The sequence below is a fragment of the Trichosurus vulpecula genome, chromosome 5 (genome assembly GCF_011100635.1).
Source record: "Trichosurus vulpecula isolate mTriVul1 chromosome 5, mTriVul1.pri, whole genome shotgun sequence".
Classification (NCBI taxonomy): Eukaryota; Metazoa; Chordata; class Mammalia; order Diprotodontia; family Phalangeridae; genus Trichosurus; species Trichosurus vulpecula.
In genome coordinates, this window is record NC_050577.1 from 256,201,010 (window position 1) to 256,221,188 (window position 20,179).

Genomic DNA, 20,179 nt, shown 5'->3' on the forward strand with positions numbered 1-20,179 from the left:
CATGACAGAACCCAAATTCATGCTGAATTATCAGAGCTTCAGCTAGCTGACAGTGAAAAATCTCTCTGTGGTTTGCTCTGTAAGCATTTAGGCCTTTTAATCAGCTGAGGGAATTCCGTTGTCCAGTTATACATGTGCTTACCAAAAAATGATATTCAAAATATTAGATTTTAAAAATACCATTAAGAAACACCTTTGAGCTTCTACACACACAGCTAAAGGGACTGGAGATGCTGCAACAAACCTTTATGAAGATGTAAATTATTTTGTGAATGACAATGACTAACGAATACAAACTTCACAATTCTTATGGAACTTATTTATTGAATAAAATATATTTTTTTGGGCAAAAAAATAGAAGTCTCTCATCATAATTCTAAGAATAACTTAAAATGCCTGGTTCTACTGGCAAGTTATTAGTAATATTAAATGAATAGACTGATGCTCTAAGCTTGGTACTTTTATTATACTATTTTGTGATGCAGAACCTTGAATTACTGGGCTGAATCTATGATGTAATTGGTGTGGATACTTTTCCTGCACCAAAGCAGACTGCAATCTCTCTATGCCTCAAAGGAGCATGATAGGCTTTTCACCCTGGAGGTGACAGGCTGGTTTTCAGATGACACAATTCAACCCCTGGATGGATGAAGCCTTGCAAACTTACTAGGAACGGCTAGAGTTCGGGCTTCACTAATTGGGTGCACCTAGGCAGAAGCCATGGAGGGAGCAAGATGTGTGCTGTGACTGCCTGGACATCACTTAGCTGCAAGTTCCCTACTGAAAAACATATATGAGGCATCCATCTTCTTCAATAAGAGGATTCTCCTTGAGTGAAGGGAGGGTAAAATGCATAAAAGGTTGTAAGGCATTTTCTTTAAACTGAGCAAAACAAAGCACAGCCCAGAACATGCCTGAAGATAAGTTCACCGCCAGCCAACAGGACTAGAGGGAACCTTAAATGAATCCATACCTTGAACTTGGCTGTGATCTGATTGATGAGAGGAATGAATTCCTGAAGATCCTTGGCTTCACAGTCTTTGAGCATGTGTTCTGAGGCCGAAGGGATGAAGGGAAGAACTTCTTCCTCGAGACAAATGATCATTCGATGAAGGAAAGTACGGACGCCACTTCTGAGAATTTCCTTCTGTAAAGGACAGCTGAGGGCTGGCAGAAATGTCTGTAAACAGTCCAAATAAACCTCAGAACAGCCACACTGTTTCACAGTCTGTTTGTTGCTGAAAGCTTTACTTGTTCGGCTGTGTAAATAATAAAATTGAAAGCTTAATTGAAACTTCTTTAGTAATGTTACTTAGCATCCACAGATAAGAAAATGGAAAAGGCTGTCAATATAATTTGCTCTACTAAAACCAAGAAAAAAAAATGGGCTATTTTGGTAGCATAATGATTTCCAGGAGAGATGTCAAACACATGGTCACTAACCAGCCAACCAGATAAAAATGTGAGAAATGTTCAACAAAATAAAAATCATATTAACTATATATTATAATGAATGTAATAAATGAATGTAGACAATGTTACTACGTGGCTCTCTAACTCAGTATGTGCCTGCAGTGATCCTCATGAACCTTCAAGAGGCCCCTGTTCCCATCTGAGTTTGACACCCCTGATTTGTTGCATTCTTTAGCCTTGAGATTTATGGGATATTTAGGGGAATGTAGTACATCTGAAAAATATGAAATATAATAAATGAACAATAATCATATTCCAAAATAGTCCTTTTTGATGCAAGGATGTCAAAAGCATCAGTAAGAGAATATAAAGACCAAAGGAAAAAAAAATATTAAAACTATGGTAGGTATGGTAGGTACCTATGACTAGGTAGGTCAATACCTAACTAATTCAATTCCCTGGAAATGATGAGCTCAAATGACAATGCAACCTTCTAGGTCAACATGGAATTGTTTTTTCCTCAAAAGATGTAATTGTATTACATCTTCATTAACATGTAGCTTCTATCTAGATCTCTGGTTTTTCTCAAGAAGATTAAATCTATGATAACAAATTTCAGACATATCTAGTTGGTAGGTATGTTATATTCTTTTTTTTTTTAATAATTTTTGCAGGAGGAAGGCAGGGCAATTGGGGTTAAGTGACTTGGCCAAGGTCACACAGCTAGTAAATGTGTCAAGTGTCTGAGGCCAGATTTGAACTCAGGTCCTCCTGACTCCAGGGCTGGTGCTCTCACTGCACCACCTAGCTGAACCAGTATGTTATATTCTTGAATTTATAACAAGCACTAATGTTTTGCAAAATGAGAGAGGTTCTGATGTGAGAGGCTCTTGGTAGAGTAATGATCCAGAATCCAAATGACTTAACATGCTGAAGTGTTTAAGTAAGAATCTCAGGACCCCTCTATTTATAAGTTTTAAGGCAAAGGCATAAGTTTTCAAATTCAGCATTTACATACAAGCATGTACTTTCTTAAGTCTCCAAACTTGCAGGTTCTAGTAATCCCCAAAAGGTTAACGCAGTAAGAGTACAATCAGAAAGTTAAAGGATTGTGAATAAAATGGGATTCACTTCACAAAATTAGCACATTTTAGGATTCCACTAACCCAAGAATGTACCTATTTTCACATGATCGGATGGCTACTGTTTATTTTATTTCTTAAGAATGTTTTATTGATGTAATTCTTCACTTAAAAAAAAACAACTTACAATTTATACTCACCTGGCAAAGCCAACAGCATGGTTGAGACAGTCTGCTAGGGCTGCCTGCCTTTCTTCATCTTGGGCCAGAATCAATTTTTCTAACAAAATTTTAAACTTTTCCATTAATGGAGTCAACAGATTCCTCATCAAAGCCTGCTTCCTTTCTGCTGGGTAGTCACTGTTAACAATTAGTACTCCTGCAGTCTCATAAATAAAAAGCTGGTCATCACTGCTCAGCAAAGACTGGTAACCATTTTCCTAGAATGAGATTTATGTCCTTTAATAACATTTTAGTTCACCCCATTTGCTCGTGAAAGTAAAATGAGCACCACAGAGTCAAAAGAACAATTTATTTAAAAAAAAGACCTAAATAACTTAGAAAACATTTGAAGTACATTTAAGCATAGCCATTTTAATGACTATTATACAAAGGATAAATGAACTATTGTAAATCTAAAATACTTGATTCTAAACTATTCTGGGGAGGGATAAGAAGTGGGGGTGGGATGGCAGCAGGAACCTGTACAAGATCACTTATGTGCATCAGTTTTTCATTTGTAAAAATGTTCAGTAGCTATATTAAAGGGTTGATAAGGCTAAGATAAAAATAGGATATTAGTGTATTTAGAGAAAGCAAAACACAAATTCAGTGTGCATTTGAAAAAAAAAATCTTATTTTAATGCTAAAAATTAGGGTCTTCAGAACTAGTTTTAAAGTATTAAAACAGAAAAGTTATATTGCAAGCATTTCTGAAAGATTGCAAACAAAATCAAGTATATTAAATTGTGAGCAAGTTTTTCCACAAGATCACTTTACAAATATTCAATTATAGATATGTTAATTAGCTGATTTATATTTATTTTTGATTTCCATCGCCACTTTTCACAAAAGCTGGATAAAAAAATCTTCAAGTATCACTAGACTTTAAGATAACAAAAGGTCCAGTTTTCTAAGAGATAAAGGCATACTTATTTGCATTAAAAAGGAATTGCTCTGCTTGCCTTGAAATGGTGAAATATACATATTTTTATTTTTTGAAAGGCAATTGGTGTTAAGTGACTTGCCCGGGGTCACACAGCTAGTGTCAAGCGTGTGAGTCCAGATTTGAACTCAGGTCCTCCTGATTCCAGGGCCAGTGCTCTATCCACTGCACCACCTAGCTACCCCAATGCACCTATTTTACATGTCATTTTCAGAAATATACCTATTGCATAATATGAAATGCTAAATTATGTGGGAAAATTTTTATCAACAAACTTGAGACAAACCAAATCATGAATCAGGACTTTCTTAATTAAACACAAATAATTATTTATACTTGTCTAAAATCTATCTAAAAATTTTTATCTAATAGCTTTCCTACTGGAGAGCTCTTATCAGTATACCTACTTTCATACCAAAGTCCTGAGCAATCAGTGACAGCTGCCAAGGAACTTTTCAAGGAAATGGAAATAAACTCTATGGTGTATCTTAGGAGACAAACATAGAAAAAAGAACAGGTGGATCTGTCAAGCTATTTTTTTTTGAAGAGGATGTGTGGGAGAGCTAAGATGATGCTCAAATTTGTCTAATGAGCCTTTGCTGTAAAATGCAATTTTTATTATGTTGGAGAACGTTGGAATTGACTTATAAACTAGAAAAAGTAGATATCTTTCGAGAAAAAGATAATGTGCACAGCAGGACTGAATACATCTGGAAAAGATTTCAGTTAACCAAGCCTTCTGATCTAATTGTCATTAATTGTAAGTCTTATAAAAAAGACTTGTACTGAACAGTTCTTTAATTTCCCACCCTATAGCTGAAGCTACACTGATATTGAGCTGAGTGCAGTAACCACTGAGAACGACTGCCAGGGAGAACTCTGTACAAAGCAATGGTTCCCAGACCACTTGGACATCATTAAAATTTCAAATGGGAGGACTTTGAGATGAAGAGTAATCAGCAATCACTAGTGTCAATACGTTTTTGGTTCTCTATATTTGCCATTTCTGTGCTCCGAAGGAGCAGCCTCAGTATTAACTAATGGTGAAAACCTTGTCAGCAAAAAGAACTGATACTTACAGGTGGAGAAAGCTCCAACAGATCTTGAATTCTGTTCAAAATATCCTCAATGAAAGCATTCATTTGTTTACTGAATAAATGTTGAAAAAAAAAAGAAAATGAAGGTTTTAAATAAAATGTTTGAAAGCCCAGTAAAATAAATATAAAACTTATTTTGGAAGCAGAACAATATAGTCCCTACACTATACATACTCACAAGTGGTTCTGCTTTGGGGGGAAAAACCCTCAACTTTTATTTGCTACATTTGCAATCTTTTGTCAAAATAGGCCCCATAATCATATGAAGCTAATCGTAAGAATATCCATCCACAGATAAGTGGTCTGGTATAATTCAGAATGCTGAATAAACCAACTCCTTTCTCCAGACTAGATTCCCAGGACAAACCCCTCACGTGATCCAAAGTAGCAAATGAGACTGCTGGTTTAAGAAGCGGCTAGCAGTCCAGATGGGAACAGAAGCCATGCACAAAAAGGTATTTAAAACAGGGAAACACAAACTATAGCGGCCACTGTGCAGGAAAGAGAGAACATAAAATGAAGAATGATACAAGAGATATTTCATTCGATAAACAGCAAATATTTATTTCATGGAAAAAAATCCAGGTAAAACTAAGATCCAACCTATAATCTTGGGAAAGAACTTAAGCAGCTATTTCAGACAAACTTCTATTATATTGATTAAAATCTTCCAAATACATGCTGTTTAAAAAAAAAAAAAACAGCAGCAGCTGAAAACAGTTTCCACTTACTTGAGGGACTTGACAAATCTGGAGAAGAGATAAGCTGTTCTGCTCCGTACTTTTGGACTAGAATGGCGCAGGCCTCTCTGGTCTAAGAATGCCATCTAGAGGGGAAAACCAAAGTGCTTTTTACACTTTTCACGCCCTTGTACGACATGTATTCTGTTATCTCTGTGTCCTTCTTATCATTTATTACAATATCTTAAGTTCCTAGAAGATACCTTCTATACAAAAACTAGCCACACACAAGGAGGCACTTGTAGACTTAGTCATTAGAATACAATTTACTCAAAGCTTACATAGAAAAAAAGCAGCTCTGTGCAAAACAGATGAAAGCAGTTGAAAAGAGTCTGCTCTGGGAGAAGTTAGAAACAAATACAGAATTAATGGTACTTACTAGAACACAAGGAATGTGTTGAGGTTCAACGGCAAAAAACTTTTCATATCGAACTACAGTTTCAAAGAACTCTAATGTCACTGATGTATGCTGATAGGCACTGACACCAGATGTTACCAACTGCAGTGGAGAAAATAATGAGAAATCAGAAGTTCCATTAGTTCATAGGGAAATAACTTGTATAAGAAAATAAAATTTATCACCTTGAGTCAAATACTCACAGTTCGTATCATATCCTGCAAAGCAGTAGCTTTTGAAACATCACCTGAGAAATGGGCACCATGAGACACTGGAAGAGCTTCTGCCAACATATACAGCAATCTGATTGCTACTTCGACTTCCATAAACCTAGTAGCTTGCCAATTCCTAACAGAAGATGAGGTGTCAATGTTATTCATGTAAATACTCAAGTTAGAGTTCCACAGTTGTGCATACTCAATGTCTTAACAAATACAAAAAGGTAGTAACAAAAAGCATTTTTGATTATTTAAAGCAGTCTTAGAAGCATCAATGTTTTACCTAAGAAAAATATTAAGTTATACTAGGAAAATGCACTCAACTAAAAGACTTTTATATATTTTACTATGTGTATAGAAAAATGTCAAGGCAGAGGGAATGATGGGGAGATGGGTCAAATAAAAAGTAATGTTTGTTTCTGTTCTCCAGACATTCAGTCTTGAAAATTTTGACGTACATCCTACATATAGTGAGACCATTTGTTTTAAATAAGTGCCAGAAATATAAAACAACTTATCTAGAATAATAAAAGAAGCAAACAAAAATAACTGACCCATATATTCAAGTTTATGTTTAAAAGGAACAATGCAAAGTACCTAAATCATAACTCAACGTACAATTATGTCTCTCCTCAATTTGAAATGCTTTGAGAAGAATTTTTACTTGAGTTAAAAATTAGGTAAAATATTCACTGCTACTTGCTTTTGTCAAATGATACCCTTGTGACTATCTGAAATATATTTTAAATTATCTATTTTATTTCTCCCAACTGAATGTGTATGCTATAACAACATGAGTAAAGCATTTGAAATGTTTATCAACTTCACGTATCCAAATGGAGGGCTCCAAGGAACAAGGTCCCCTTCAGGGTTAATAACCAAGGTTGTGATGAGCAGCCGCATTTGAAATAAGGAACACACTAAAGTAGAATACTAGGAGAGCCAAAGAACGGGATGTTTTCTATGCCCTGCGATGAGGAGTTTGGCATAGAACACACAACACTGGTCTAGATGTCAGGGTCAGGAGAATTCGCATCTTAGAACAAAACTCAAAGGAGATGAGAGAAGAAGGCCCAGAGTGATGTATTAATCTGCTTTTAGTCAGCTGGTGAGCAGTGGAGCCAGAATTCAAATCCAAAATTTCTGGCTCTAAATGCAGGACCCTTTCCACCATGATACTGCTTCATTATTTGCATCTCAGGCTCTACTTCTTCCACCTCATGTTCTTAGGTTGATATGTCAATCCCAAACCAATTCTACCCTGGACTATCTAAAGTAAAATTACTATTTGAAACCTTGTTTCTGTTTAAATACAGATAAGCTTTTGAACTAAAGTCACAAAAAAACTTACTGTAGCGTAGTGCTAAAAACCCTACGAACAGAAGCCAGCAACAACTCCGGTGAGACTTGAGCAAGCCGATCCAACAATAATTTCAGTTGTTTTCTATATTCTACAAACATAGCTTCATCTTCACCCTGAAATGATTTTTTAAAAATAAACGTATTTAGATTTCTAAAATATGGCACATCCTAAAGCAGGGCTCTCCAACCTTAGGTTTTTATTGAAACAATATTTTTTTCCCAATTACACATAAAAATAGTTTTCAATATTCATTTTTTAAAAATTTTGAGTTCTAAATTTTTCTCCCTCCCTCCCCAAGATAGCAAGCAATCCGATATATATACAATCATGTTGAACACATTTCCGTATCAGTCATGTTGTGAAAGAAAAATGAGAAGGGAAAAACCAGGAAAAAGAAAAAAAAAACTTTAAAGTGAAAACAGTATGCTTTGATCTGCATTCAGACTCCATATTTCTTTCTCTGGATGTGGATAGTCTTTTCCATCATGAGTCTTTTGGAGTTGTCTTGGATCACTGTATTGCTGGGAAGAGCTAAGTCTATCATAGTTGATCTTCTCACAATGTTGCTGTTGACTGTGTACAGTATTCTCCTGGTTGTGCTCAACTTCACTCAGCATCAGTTCATGTAAGTCCAGGTTTTTCTGAAATCTGCCAGCTCATCATTTCTTATAGCACAATAGTACTCCATTACATTCACATACCACAACTTGTTCAGCCATTCCCCAAATGGTGGGCACCCCGTTAATTTCCAATTCTTGGCCATCACAAATAGAGCTGCTATAAATATTTCTATACGTGTGGGTCCTTTTCCCATTTTTTAAAAATGATTTCTTTAGGATACAGACCTAGTAGTGGTACTGCTAGATCAAAGGGTATACACTGTTTTATAGCCCTTCAGGCAAGTTCCAAATTGCTATGAGGGGAGACTTTGTGGCTAGAAGGGCACCTAAGAAAGATGACTCTGAAAGGTAGAGCTAAAAAGGGACTGTATTTCAGGTAGGGGGACCAGCTCAATGGACTACAGAGAGACAGACGGAGACTATGGAAGAGCCTACAGAAGAGTCCAGTTTCTATGGAATATAGAATGGGTGAAGGGAATAATACTAAGAAGTCTGGAAAAGTTGACTGGAGCCAGACTTTGGTGTGCCTTAAGTGTCAGGTTATTTGTATTTTACTCTAGAAGCAATAAGGAGCCAATGATAATGTTTAAGGAGAAGTGGCATGGTTAAATCTGTACCTAACAACATTTTTTTGGTGGCTGATTTGGAGGAGGGATGGGAGAAGGGAGGAGCAGGTAAATCAACTGTGACCAGTAATACTGCAATAATCCAGACAAGGTGATAAACTAGGTTGATGGCTATTTAAAAGGAGGTAAGGAGATGGATGTAAAAGAGAACATGGAGGCAGGAGCTGACAACTGGTTGGATATACATAGTGAGGGAAACGTTAAGAATGAATTTAAGGTTATGAAACTACTACTCTAAAGTTAAAAATTACATATAGTTTCATTTGTTAGAAAAATCTACTACTTCCTTTCACTGGCCCAACAAGTCCTAAAAAAAATCTCGATTTTCTTTAAGGATCTTCAGAACTTGGTCAAGCACATCAATTCTGCCCTTTATTCAAAATTTCAGTGTTCATCTTGGGGCAACTATCAACCAGGGAACCTCACTAGGAAGCGTATGATGGATGGGTAGATCGTCTCATCAGAGGAACAAGACTCCAAAGGTGAACAAGCCTAAGGGATCTTCGCCCTGCTTAGGACAACCTATGAGTAGAACGTTGAACGTGACTGAAAACCACGATGGATTTCCCTCTCCCACTTGGATCGAGGCCTTTAACCCATCAGTTTTTGAGCCAGCTAGGAGCTGCATTGCAATTGCTCAAAGCTGAAGACAGAAAGCTATTAGCCAATTTTACTCTGGCACATGACTGCCAAACATTACATTATTTAAGCTCCAAGAGGGGCATCAATTTAGTGCTTCACCAAGTTTAAAATAAGGTATTTTTTTAATCACCACCAATGCAAAATGTTATGGCATAAAAAAATACTGAAAATGAAATTTGATGACTATGAAGTTTCATATTAAATTTTACCTAAGTTAATAGAGGTGAAAGTGAAATTTCTCACATGCCTTTTCAAGAATTCAAACACTAACAAAACAATCTATGGTACTATGAGGCCAACAAAATTGGTAACTAAGTTCCTACACAAATTATTTCCCCAAAGATAAAAAAAACTTACCTCATTTTCAAAGTTATATTCTTCATCATAGGTCAATTTTTTCATAACGGCCAACATGATTGCCTATAATAAAGGATGAAATTTCTCATGAAAAATCTCACGTTCAATTACTTACACATTTAAAATTGATTATTTTATGATTCCTGACTTTTACATAATTGACACTCCATTATTAGTTTACAAAAATATTCAACAAAAAAAGATTTCTCAGCCTTACCTCTACATTAGCTTTTTGTTGATCAGAGAGCACTGTGAGCTATTTAAAAAGAAAGAGAGAATGAGAGTAAATCCAACTTTTGTTTATGAGAATCGTATCACTTCAGGAAATTTATTTGGCTACTAATTTTAGTTTCATGTTTTTATTTCACTTTCACCTGGTGTTGAATTTTCGTCCAGTGAAACAGACTATGCCTCCTTCTTACATTAGTAAGCAATCTTCATGAATTTCGGTGGCTTAAATTCACATGGAGGCCACCTTCTTGTGAGGAGCTTCTTAACATTTAGCTAGGCCAGTCCTCAAAATACTGACACAGAGTCAATTGCCAGGCCACACTGGAAGTCTTTCTAGTTTGGCATAACCTACCAGCTCTTGAGCTACAATGGCTCACCCATTAAGAAAGGACTGGGTAGAGTTCTACTAGTTAAGGAGTTTGAAGCAAGTCTAACGTGCATAAATACTACAGAAAACAAGATACTGTTACATGGCCTAACATTTGGCTGGAAGGTTCTCAACATCACGTCTGTATCAAAATACACAACGGCCTTCAATTCTCTCCAGACTTTCTCTCCCGCACATCTCACAGAAACCTCTTCAACCTTGGACTTCTTACACTGAAGTACATGTGGACCTGACGCCTCTCTCTGATAGTCTGGTTCTCCTAAAATCTCCACTTTGAAGATGCCCAAGCCAACCACGTTTATATTCCTCTCCACCCTGAACCCAACTTGGACTTTCCCTACCATAAATGCCATGGAAACCTCTTCACCCTGGACTTTTCCCACCGGAAGAACCCTCCACCCCACTAGCCTCTTCCTCCGATTGGCCAACTGCTCTCGGAATCTCCATTTTAAGGAGGACACCTAAGCCAGACAAGTCTTCTTTTCTATCCATGCTGTGCTTTCATTACCACGCTCTCTCAAGGTTATGCTCTCTTTTCCTTCCCCAAGCCGCTTTTACATGCTGTCCTCCTCCTTAGAATGGAAGCTCCTGGAGGGCAAGGATGGTCTTTCTGTTTGTTTTTGTGCTTCCAGTGCTTGGCACCATGCCTGGCACAGAGTAAGCATTTGATAAGTGCTTATTGACTTGGCCTACAAAATTTAACAATGTTGGGACTCACAATATGCCCCAGAGATCATGCTACCTCAGGCTATGTAAAGCAATTATTTTTCAGGGCCTATGAGACTGACCCAATGTTTATGATTTATGGGAGAACAAAGACAAGTTAAATAGAATGAAAGAAACAGATGCATTATGATTTGTACCACTTGAGTGAGAAACCACATCAATGAGATCACAGATGGATTGGAATTAATCCCTTGTTTACAGGAATTCAAACAAGCCATGTTTGGTAGGACTATCACATGAGACACGAACATTCCAAAGTCTAAAATTAAACATGATAATTACTTTGGCACAGAACTGTTTCTGAAACTTTAGTTATCATCTTACCTGTTTCAAAATGTGAAGGTAATCATAACAAAATCCAATAATGTTCGAGGAGATATCATCATCCTCATGAATTAGGAGCTGTAACATTAGAGCCACTTTTGTTTCAATAGCCTGTAGAGCATCTTGAGCATTTTTCATATCACCATTCTTAACCAGTTTAGTCCAGCTGACTATCAGTGACTGCCCCATTCCATTGACTAGCTTAGAAAATCTGGCTAAGAAGTCCACGTCTTCTTCCTGTAAGCAATTAATGACAAAATTATCCTAAACATAGTACCAGTTTTAAAAAACTAAAATATCAGCGATATATTGCTTCAAAAAATAACTACAAATTTCTTTCAGAGGATAAGCATTACTAATAAGTTAAATTTCTGGTTTCTATATCTTATTAAAAATGAAGTTAAATGTTCTGGAAAAATTGCTGATAAACATTTTTCTCTATCCATTAGTGTTCTATTTTCATCATTTGAGGTCATTTTAATGATCAGGTAGTAACTATTCAGTTACTAGGAAAAGCATGAGTATTAAATGTCAGGAGGAACAATGGGTGTGAGAAGGATGAGAAATAACTTTGTAGCATTATTATCACCCTTGGGATGTTTTATAAAAGTTGTTAAACATTATACATCTCCTGTAAGCCTCTTAACACACAAAAATTTCTCTAAGTCTCTGGGAAAACCTTTCAAAAGTTAAAAAAAAATTATATTTGTTATTAATAAGTATTTTCAATTTAGAAGACCTGCATAAGAAGTCTACAACTTCTTATAAGCAACGAAAAGATCCAATTTAACACAAATGACACCAAACCACCAATTCACCAAAGGTGAATTGAGACCATTTTTCAAGTACAATAGAAAGGCTTGAAAGGAAAGGTAAAATTATAGAGCTGAAATTTTTTTTTAAAACTTAAAGACTTTTTAAAAATTAGAAATACCCTTTGAAATGGGCCCACTGTTTTTAGCACCAAAAACAATGTATGTTATTTTCTTGCTCTATTTAAAACTAAATTAAAATAGCCTAATAATTATGATTTGCAAAATTGTATTTCAGTTATTCAAAGATCTCTCTCAAGCAATGAAAATTATAGCCCTCAACTTAAAACTGTTTTCGATAGTTGCTGTGGCCATAAATAAACAAACAAACAAACAGATAGTTAGAAGATCTTGTGGCCAACCCAGAGACCAAGTCTTCTTTACACTTAGTAAGGCATCTATCACTAAGACCAGAATCAAGGTTTTTTCAATTTGTTGAACCTACAGCATTACAGAATATTTTAAAATCTATCTTCTCCTCCGATATTCCTGAGTGTCTAGCATGACACAATGAATAGGGAAGTCTCAAAACCTAGGTTTCCAGTCACACATGTTAGCTGTTCAACCTGGAGAAAATCCCTTAACTTCTCTCAGGATCTTGGGCAACTAAGACTGTAAGTTGCAGAGAAGATGCTGACATGCACTGGCAGAGGGAGTTTCCTCACCTGGAAGTTCCCCATACCAATAAAATCATTTAGTCTCTATTTCTATGACAGAGAGCGGCAAGGTTTCTTAATGATTTCTGTGTACCTGTTTAAGACATGTATGTTTTTTAAAACTGATTTCTTCAGATAACTGTTTTGAAAACACTTGCTTCATTAGAACTAGGACTAAATGGCTCCAATTAATTGGAATTTATAAATGTCACATGCATTTGTTTTTTCAACATGTGTATATTTCCTAGTTGTAATTATGGCTGTATGGAAGTTACATGCATGTTGGATTAATGTTATGGCTCAAGGTTAAACCTACAGCTGTTGTTGGGACCCTCTGGACATAGTGTTTCTTTACAACTACAAACATTGGACAATTTCCATCCCAAGCAGGTCCACCCATTACAACTAAGTTTCAAGTTATCTTACTGACCTGTTCAATGCTGAAAAACCCTGCAGACTGCAACACTTGACATAAGGATTCCACGAGTTTCATTTTATCAATTGGGTCCATTCCCTTATTTACAATTTCGAATAAACAGTCACATGCTTCCTCACGGAGAACTTCTATCGACATATGACCTAGCAGCATATTTATAAACCTGAAGAGGTATAATATGGTTAGGATATACACAAATTCCTGACTCAAAAATATTTTCTAGACCGTGCATTTTGCAAGTCCATATCAAAAAAGAATAAATGACTTACCTATCATTGGCTATCAGGGTCAAGTCTATCCACGAGACATAGGCCCCAACTACTTCAAGGCACTGGCATGTTACCTCTGAATTAGTATACTGATAATTTTGTAAGATTTGGTACCATGATTCCACCAGACTTGGAATGCACTGCTCCCTCATGGTATCTTTTATTAACGTATTCCTACGAGCCTCCTGAAACAAAAACATTTCATCAGACATCAAGTTACAAAATTGTGTACATCTACTCATGTTTTTGTATAAAATTTCAAATTTACATGGTATATTTTCTGGTTTACTTTCTATCTTTTGAGGTGAAGCTTTGAATGTGGCTAATATGGAAATATGTTTTGCATGACTTCCCACTGATAACTGGTATCATAAGGGGTGAGGCAGAATTTGGATGACAAATTTTTTTAAAAAATGAATTAAATTTTTAAAATGTAATTAGGAAATATTTAACAAAATACAAATACCTATTTTTAAAAAGATTAGGCTTTGAGATTATTTGGACAGACTCACTACCACTATTTTCCTTATTCATCAGCTGAGATCACAGGCCCTCTAATTCTCTGTCTCTTTTTTTCCTACTTCTCAGTATCAAACTCTATAAACTATAAATATACATCATTCAGAACTCAAAACACGACTGTAGAGCAGAAAGGAAAAGCTGTTAATAAACCAGGTTAAAAATGTTTTAAAAACCCCATACATTGAGTTGAGGTTTTCTATCGTATAACAGCACTTACAATACGGGAGTGGGGGAGGGGGGGGTGGGGGGTGGGGGGCGAGATCATGGGAGATTGTAGGTCTTCTAGTCCAATGGTGTCAAACTCAAATAGAAATGGGGGAGGGAGGGGTAGACGGGGGAAGGGGAGGCATCACTAAATCATACAGTGGGATCCCTATGGGTACATATTCATATCATTTATGTTTTGTTGTGTTTTTATTTATTTTTAGGGTCAGGCTGCACTCATGAGTGTGATACCTCTGTCTGGTCCAAGCCCCACATTGAACAAATCACGGCTCAGTCTGTAAGTAAATTGTCCAAGGCCATACAACCAACAAGTAACAAATTGGGACACAAATTCACATTCTCTAAATCAAAATCCAGCATTCCTTCCACTTCAATGGAGAACAGTGACCACTTCTTCCCAAACTCTTTGAGGAGGATCCCTTTCTGAATATCCCACATGATAATAGTCGCTATATATTTTGATGGAAATAAAGGTTACAATGACAATGTTTGGTGTACTCCAGGGTCTTTGGCCCATAGGTGGGAAGACCTGGCTAAGAGAGGCAGCTGCTATTTCAGGAGCGAGAGTGCTCAGGAGCCACAAAGTCCTGAGTTTAAATGTGGTTTCTGACACTAGTTAGCTGTGTGACCCTGGACAAGCCCTTTCATTTGCGTGCCTCAGTTTCCACTATAAGATAAGAATAATAACACCTATTTCACAGGGCTGTTGTAAGGATCAAATGAGGATAATGGTAAATAAAGCTTGGCACCTGGCACACAGTAGATGCTATAGAAATACTTCTTCCGAATGATGGGGTACATAACCTCATGCAATTTTAAATCTAATTTCATGTTACACCTTATTGGCACTTCTACTGAACCACCATCAAATTCAATCTTACATTACTTTTTTATACCTCATTTATATTATGAGATTTTAAATTGCATGAGGCCAGGTGTTGTTTCTTATGTATGCCTTACAGGCCTTATCATAATACCACGTACATATTCAAATATTAAATGAATGATAAAGGTAGAGAAAGAGTTTGCCATGAGATCCACGTTTCTAAGAAACTTAGGGCTGAAATACACACTCACCAAACATGCAAACCAGAGGAAACTTCTAACCTTACCTTGCTGCATCAGCAGAAAGAGTACAAAACACAGATACATATGCTGGGAGAGAAAGTGTTACCATCATTTCTACTAAAGCTGACTCTCTAGTATTCACACCTTGAGTACAAGACACATATTAAGTTTTGTACAAGACGCATTTGGAGAAAAAGTCAAATTCTGTATTTGAACTAACACAATATATTTCATAATATAAATAATTAAATTCAAAGCATCAAGCTATATACCTTCTGAATTACTAAAAAAACACTTTAAAAAAACATCTAGTAAACTTAGAGCTTCTTTAAAATGTTACTTTGTCTAAAAATAGAGTAAACTCAAAGGCAATTTTGTATCTTTTTTTATCTTCCACTGTAAACAAGATAAAGATAGGCTCATTTCACTGTAAACACAATCCATATACAGTTAAAAATCAATGTTAAGTTACTTGCCTCAGATGTATGAACTACATCCCGATCCACCAATTCCGCATCAATAGCCATGAGGATTCTGAGGTATAAATCTACTCCTCTTGGGTTAAGGTCCACTACTGATAGAATATCAAAAAAATACTTGGGCCATTTAGTGAGATACTCTGTAACAAAAAGTAATGCGAAGACTTGTGCTGCTTTGTTTCGAATGAAAGTCTTCTCCGGCTGGGGATTCAGCATCTAAAAGAAGCAGAAACATTCTGAGCACAGCACAAGCTCAGTAACATTGTTTGCAGCAATAAACTGTTTTTGGGATTTATCTAGTTAAAGAATCTAGTTAAAGTAAAACTTACTTCATCTTCATCTAAGCTTTCCACTGTTAAATGTGAATTGTACTGAGAATATTAATTCATTCAACAAAATGCATCACCCCCAAAACATAGGCCAGATCAACATGATGTTAGGTTGAAATGTGCTTAATAATTAGTACTGATGTTTAAAGGGCTGGTCAAAAAACAATTTAACAAAATTTGGGGGCATGAGAAGAGGGAGGTAGAAATAAAAGGGCATGAAGTCATTATTTGCCTTGCCTCCATCTATGCAAGGGCCACAAAAGGAATTCTAAATAGTTTCTATGGTTTTATGATATGAAAATATTTTCAAAATTTTCCTTAATTACTTGGTAATTGAAATAAGTATCTCAAAGCCTTCCCTTTACACAACTGCTTTACATATATCAGAGAATACCTAAAACAGGCCAAAAAAGAACTCTGCATGTGTATGAGGATCCTTTTTTACCTTATTTTTCAGGTCCTCTGAATGAGATACTTTGTAATAAAAGATAGGAAAGAAATAGTGGTGCTTTCATGAACATACTAAAAACTACTCTAAACTTACCTAAGCTACAAATTATTCATTTAGCCTGGATCAGCGCTAGAAGATCACATTCACATCTTGCAATATTGTATATTTAAATTCATTTCATAGAATTGAATAGAACCTAGAAACTAGCGAAAAAGCCCATTTCACCTTTCTCTTCAAATTGCCAATCTGAAAACACATTTTTTGAGTTTCAATCAATATAAGAATTGGCTCAGGTCTTTCCATGTCAACATCTCAACTAATGCTACAAATTTTAGTAAATGTCTTTGAGGACTTTAGTCAAAAGTGTATGTCAAGCACCATGGAAAGCGGGGGACAGCTTTAAGTACAAACTTCAAGGTCCTGACACTCGTTTGGCTCCTTCAGCTGTAAAAGCATGAATTGTTGGGACATGGTATTTAGAGGACATGTCCTAGGAGTCTAATTTGAAATCAGAATGTTGAAAATCTTATCTTCTATAAAATTTCAAAAGAGGTTATAGAGTTTTTTTTTTCTTCCGCTTCCCGTCTTCTTTCAAAACACTTCTGTAAGTTTATTTAGATCAAAATCAGTTCTTTTATCAACAGTCCTCAATGGAAAAATATGGAAATCCAGAAACAGATAACTGCTTAAAGACTTAGTGCTGTGAATGAAGCTGGGAAACCCTCTGTTGCTGTTACTACTTTACCTGAGCTTGGAGCCAAGTTATAAGAGTTTCCCTAATTAGTAGTTGTTGAGCCACAGTGAGTTCTGAATACCTGAAACAAAACACATAAAAAGTGAGGCATCCCATACGTCAAAAGAGCACTGGATCTTGGGAGCCTGAAAAGATCTGGCCCGGAATTCTGCCTTGGACGCTTAACTAGCTAAGGACATGGGCAAGTCAGGCAACTTCTGAGCCTAAGTTTTCTCACTTATAAAAATGGAAATAATAACTAGAGTGGTTGTGAAGATCAAAGGCAATAATGTAAAGCAAGCTCTCTATAAATGTCAGTCATCATTAAACAAATCTTCAAAGGCTTAATGGGTCATTCTACCACAACAACTGGTGAAACAATTCATTCCCAAGTAAATGCTTGCCATTCAATGTAAAGTTCAAAATTCATGAAGCCAATGTTACTCCAATTGTTACGAGGCGCCATATGTCTTCAGATGATGTGAACAGATCATGGGTCTGCCATGGTGCGGTGAAAGCATCGAGCCTGGACTCCTCTCCCTTTGGCCTCTGGCATACTGCAGCCCACAGTTCAGTCCCTATCCACCTTACAACAAAATGCCATCCCCTCTCCCTCCCCCACACACATTGGTCCCTGTTCTCTCTCTGTCTTCCTCCAAACTCTGTCCCATTAGCCCTTCTCATCCATCATCCTTCACCTCTCCCTTCTGTCATACCTGATATAAACCCAGAATAACTTTCACACCATCCCGCACCCCTCACCCCCTACCCCTACACCACTGGCAGGAATACACATGTACCCTCATCTTTCTTTACATGGTCTCCCTCACCTCTATCTTTGGCTATTTTCCTGAATCCCCTTTATCCTAGAAGTTAGATATGCAATAACCCCAGAAGAACAATGAAATGTTTCAAGACTCAAGGAATCCCAAATTTTAAGGAAAACTTTACCCTAAGCTATTTAGTCAACAGTACAAAAATTAGCCCTTCTATTAATTTATCTGAAGCCTTAAATATTTTAAAGTGTAGTAGGCCAGTACACATTTTCTTAATCCAAAATTTCTATTCTTTCTCTCCTTGCTAAATTACAAAGTAAACATGAACAGGCATCTGACAGTGATCAAATAAATCAATTAATGGAATTTGATTATCTAATTTGAACTTAAACTTTTAATTTGACTCTAGGCTCAATTTGCCACACTTTATCTGTATAGCACTCAGCTGCCTAAAATGCTTTATATAAAAGGGAGATATGTAGGCAAGAACAACTGAATATGAATGGTACTCAGACGTCTATCATTTCCCTGACATGTGCATGTATTGCTACATATCCTCTTTACTATCTCTGAATATATAATAGTTTCTACAATAGGAAATGGACAATATTTTGTTCTAGTTTCTAAAAATACATTTTGAAGATACTCTTGAATTCACCTCTTCTGTTTCTTGTTGAAATAGGTATTTATTTTACCTTGAGAGGTTTGTGTGACTTAGTGGCAGTCACAGTTCAGTTCTATAGGTTTACAAAGAGCTCTCCTCACCACACCCCTGAGACTGGGTCGGGAGAGGATCCTCTGTGGAAATGGCCTTGGACCGGCAGTCAGAAGACTTGGGTTTGAATCCCAACTCTTTCACTAGGAGAGAAATCAGCCAAGTGCCATTACTCCTCTTTACTCCTCCTCTGTTCAACTAGAGAGTTGGACAATGATCTTTAGAACTAGATTCCATGAATATGAAGTTGACTGATTTTTGACCAAATTCAGTATGCTAAAAAAAAGTCTCATATTTTATGTCTGAGGTAGTGGTTCAAATTGGCACCTCTTGCAACTTTTAAGGGAATCCCATTAAACTTTATGTGGCTAGAAATCAGATACATATGATTGTGTGGAGGTCTGAAGTTCACCGAAGGACTAGGTGAACCATCTTAAAAACTGAGGAGTCATGGCAGAAGCAAAATCAGAAGCCATGGCCCTATGAAAACTAATTTGCCATTGCACTAATTATGCCAATTTGTGTTCTAATTCTCTGAAAAGGAGCACCTAACAAATGATAAATTTTATTACAAAGTAAATAGAAAACATAACTGATTTTCCCATGTAGATTTTCATGTTAAAAGGGGATGGAAGAAGGAAAAATTTCTCACTTGAATTTTATCTGATGTTCTAGAACCTGAAAGCAGAAGAACTTGACATGATCATCGCTGGAAAAAAAAAAAAGAAAAAATAATTAGAATAAAGACCAAACAAACAAAATACCAAAAAATTCTCACCACATATAACAGTAAAGCCTACCCTTGATTCTTATGGTATTAATGAATTTGGAGAGTAGAAAGATTAATAGAAAATACAAGGTACTGATATCTAACCAGTTAAAAACACTGGGCTTTTAAAAATACTCTTTCAGTTTTACATCTAACTTATTTTTATCACATAAGCTAACCTAATTCTAAAATACTACTCATACACCAAAAAAAAAAAATTTATCCTATTAGTTTAATAAACATGGGACAATCAAAACATGTTTCAGCTTATATTTGATATGCAAAAAGGCCTTGGTAGCTAAGAAATATCTTAAAATACTAAAACTACTAGATCTCTAAAAGCATTATCATCTATGCTGGGAAACCTAGAGATGGTAGGCTAAGTCATTGGTGGTAATTCTAGCACACCTAACTCACATCCCTGCCCTCACTAAGTAAACAGAGCTCTACTTCTAATGAAATCCAGGAGGTTGATGTTCCCAGAAACATTACTGTGTTTGTAAAGTTAAGTGACAAAATTCTAACAAAAGAATACAGTGTTAGAAGCTGGT

At 36.2% G+C, this 20,179-nt stretch overlaps 1 protein-coding gene across 1 annotated transcript in view; it reads right to left on the reverse strand.

The window, feature by feature from the left end:
- XPOT (exportin for tRNA) overlaps nucleotides 1-20,179 on the reverse strand; it is a 41,896-nt gene that overhangs the window by 12,727 nt on the left and 8,990 nt on the right. The window contains exons 4-18 of the mRNA XM_036759642.1: nucleotides 19,512-19,568; nucleotides 17,381-17,450; nucleotides 15,853-16,071; nucleotides 13,562-13,746; nucleotides 13,287-13,455; nucleotides 11,389-11,625; nucleotides 9,937-9,975; nucleotides 9,720-9,782; nucleotides 7,463-7,587; nucleotides 6,097-6,241; nucleotides 5,876-5,995; nucleotides 5,488-5,582; nucleotides 4,739-4,808; nucleotides 2,696-2,934; nucleotides 974-1,259 (exon numbers count right to left, since the gene is read on the reverse strand). Of these exons, the coding sequence (XP_036615537.1) occupies nucleotides 974-1,259; nucleotides 2,696-2,934; nucleotides 4,739-4,808; nucleotides 5,488-5,582; nucleotides 5,876-5,995; nucleotides 6,097-6,241; nucleotides 7,463-7,587; nucleotides 9,720-9,782; nucleotides 9,937-9,975; nucleotides 11,389-11,625; nucleotides 13,287-13,455; nucleotides 13,562-13,746; nucleotides 15,853-16,071; nucleotides 17,381-17,450; nucleotides 19,512-19,568 (2,119 nt within the window). The remainder of the gene's footprint in view (nucleotides 1-973; nucleotides 1,260-2,695; nucleotides 2,935-4,738; nucleotides 4,809-5,487; nucleotides 5,583-5,875; nucleotides 5,996-6,096; nucleotides 6,242-7,462; nucleotides 7,588-9,719; nucleotides 9,783-9,936; nucleotides 9,976-11,388; nucleotides 11,626-13,286; nucleotides 13,456-13,561; nucleotides 13,747-15,852; nucleotides 16,072-17,380; nucleotides 17,451-19,511; nucleotides 19,569-20,179) is intronic.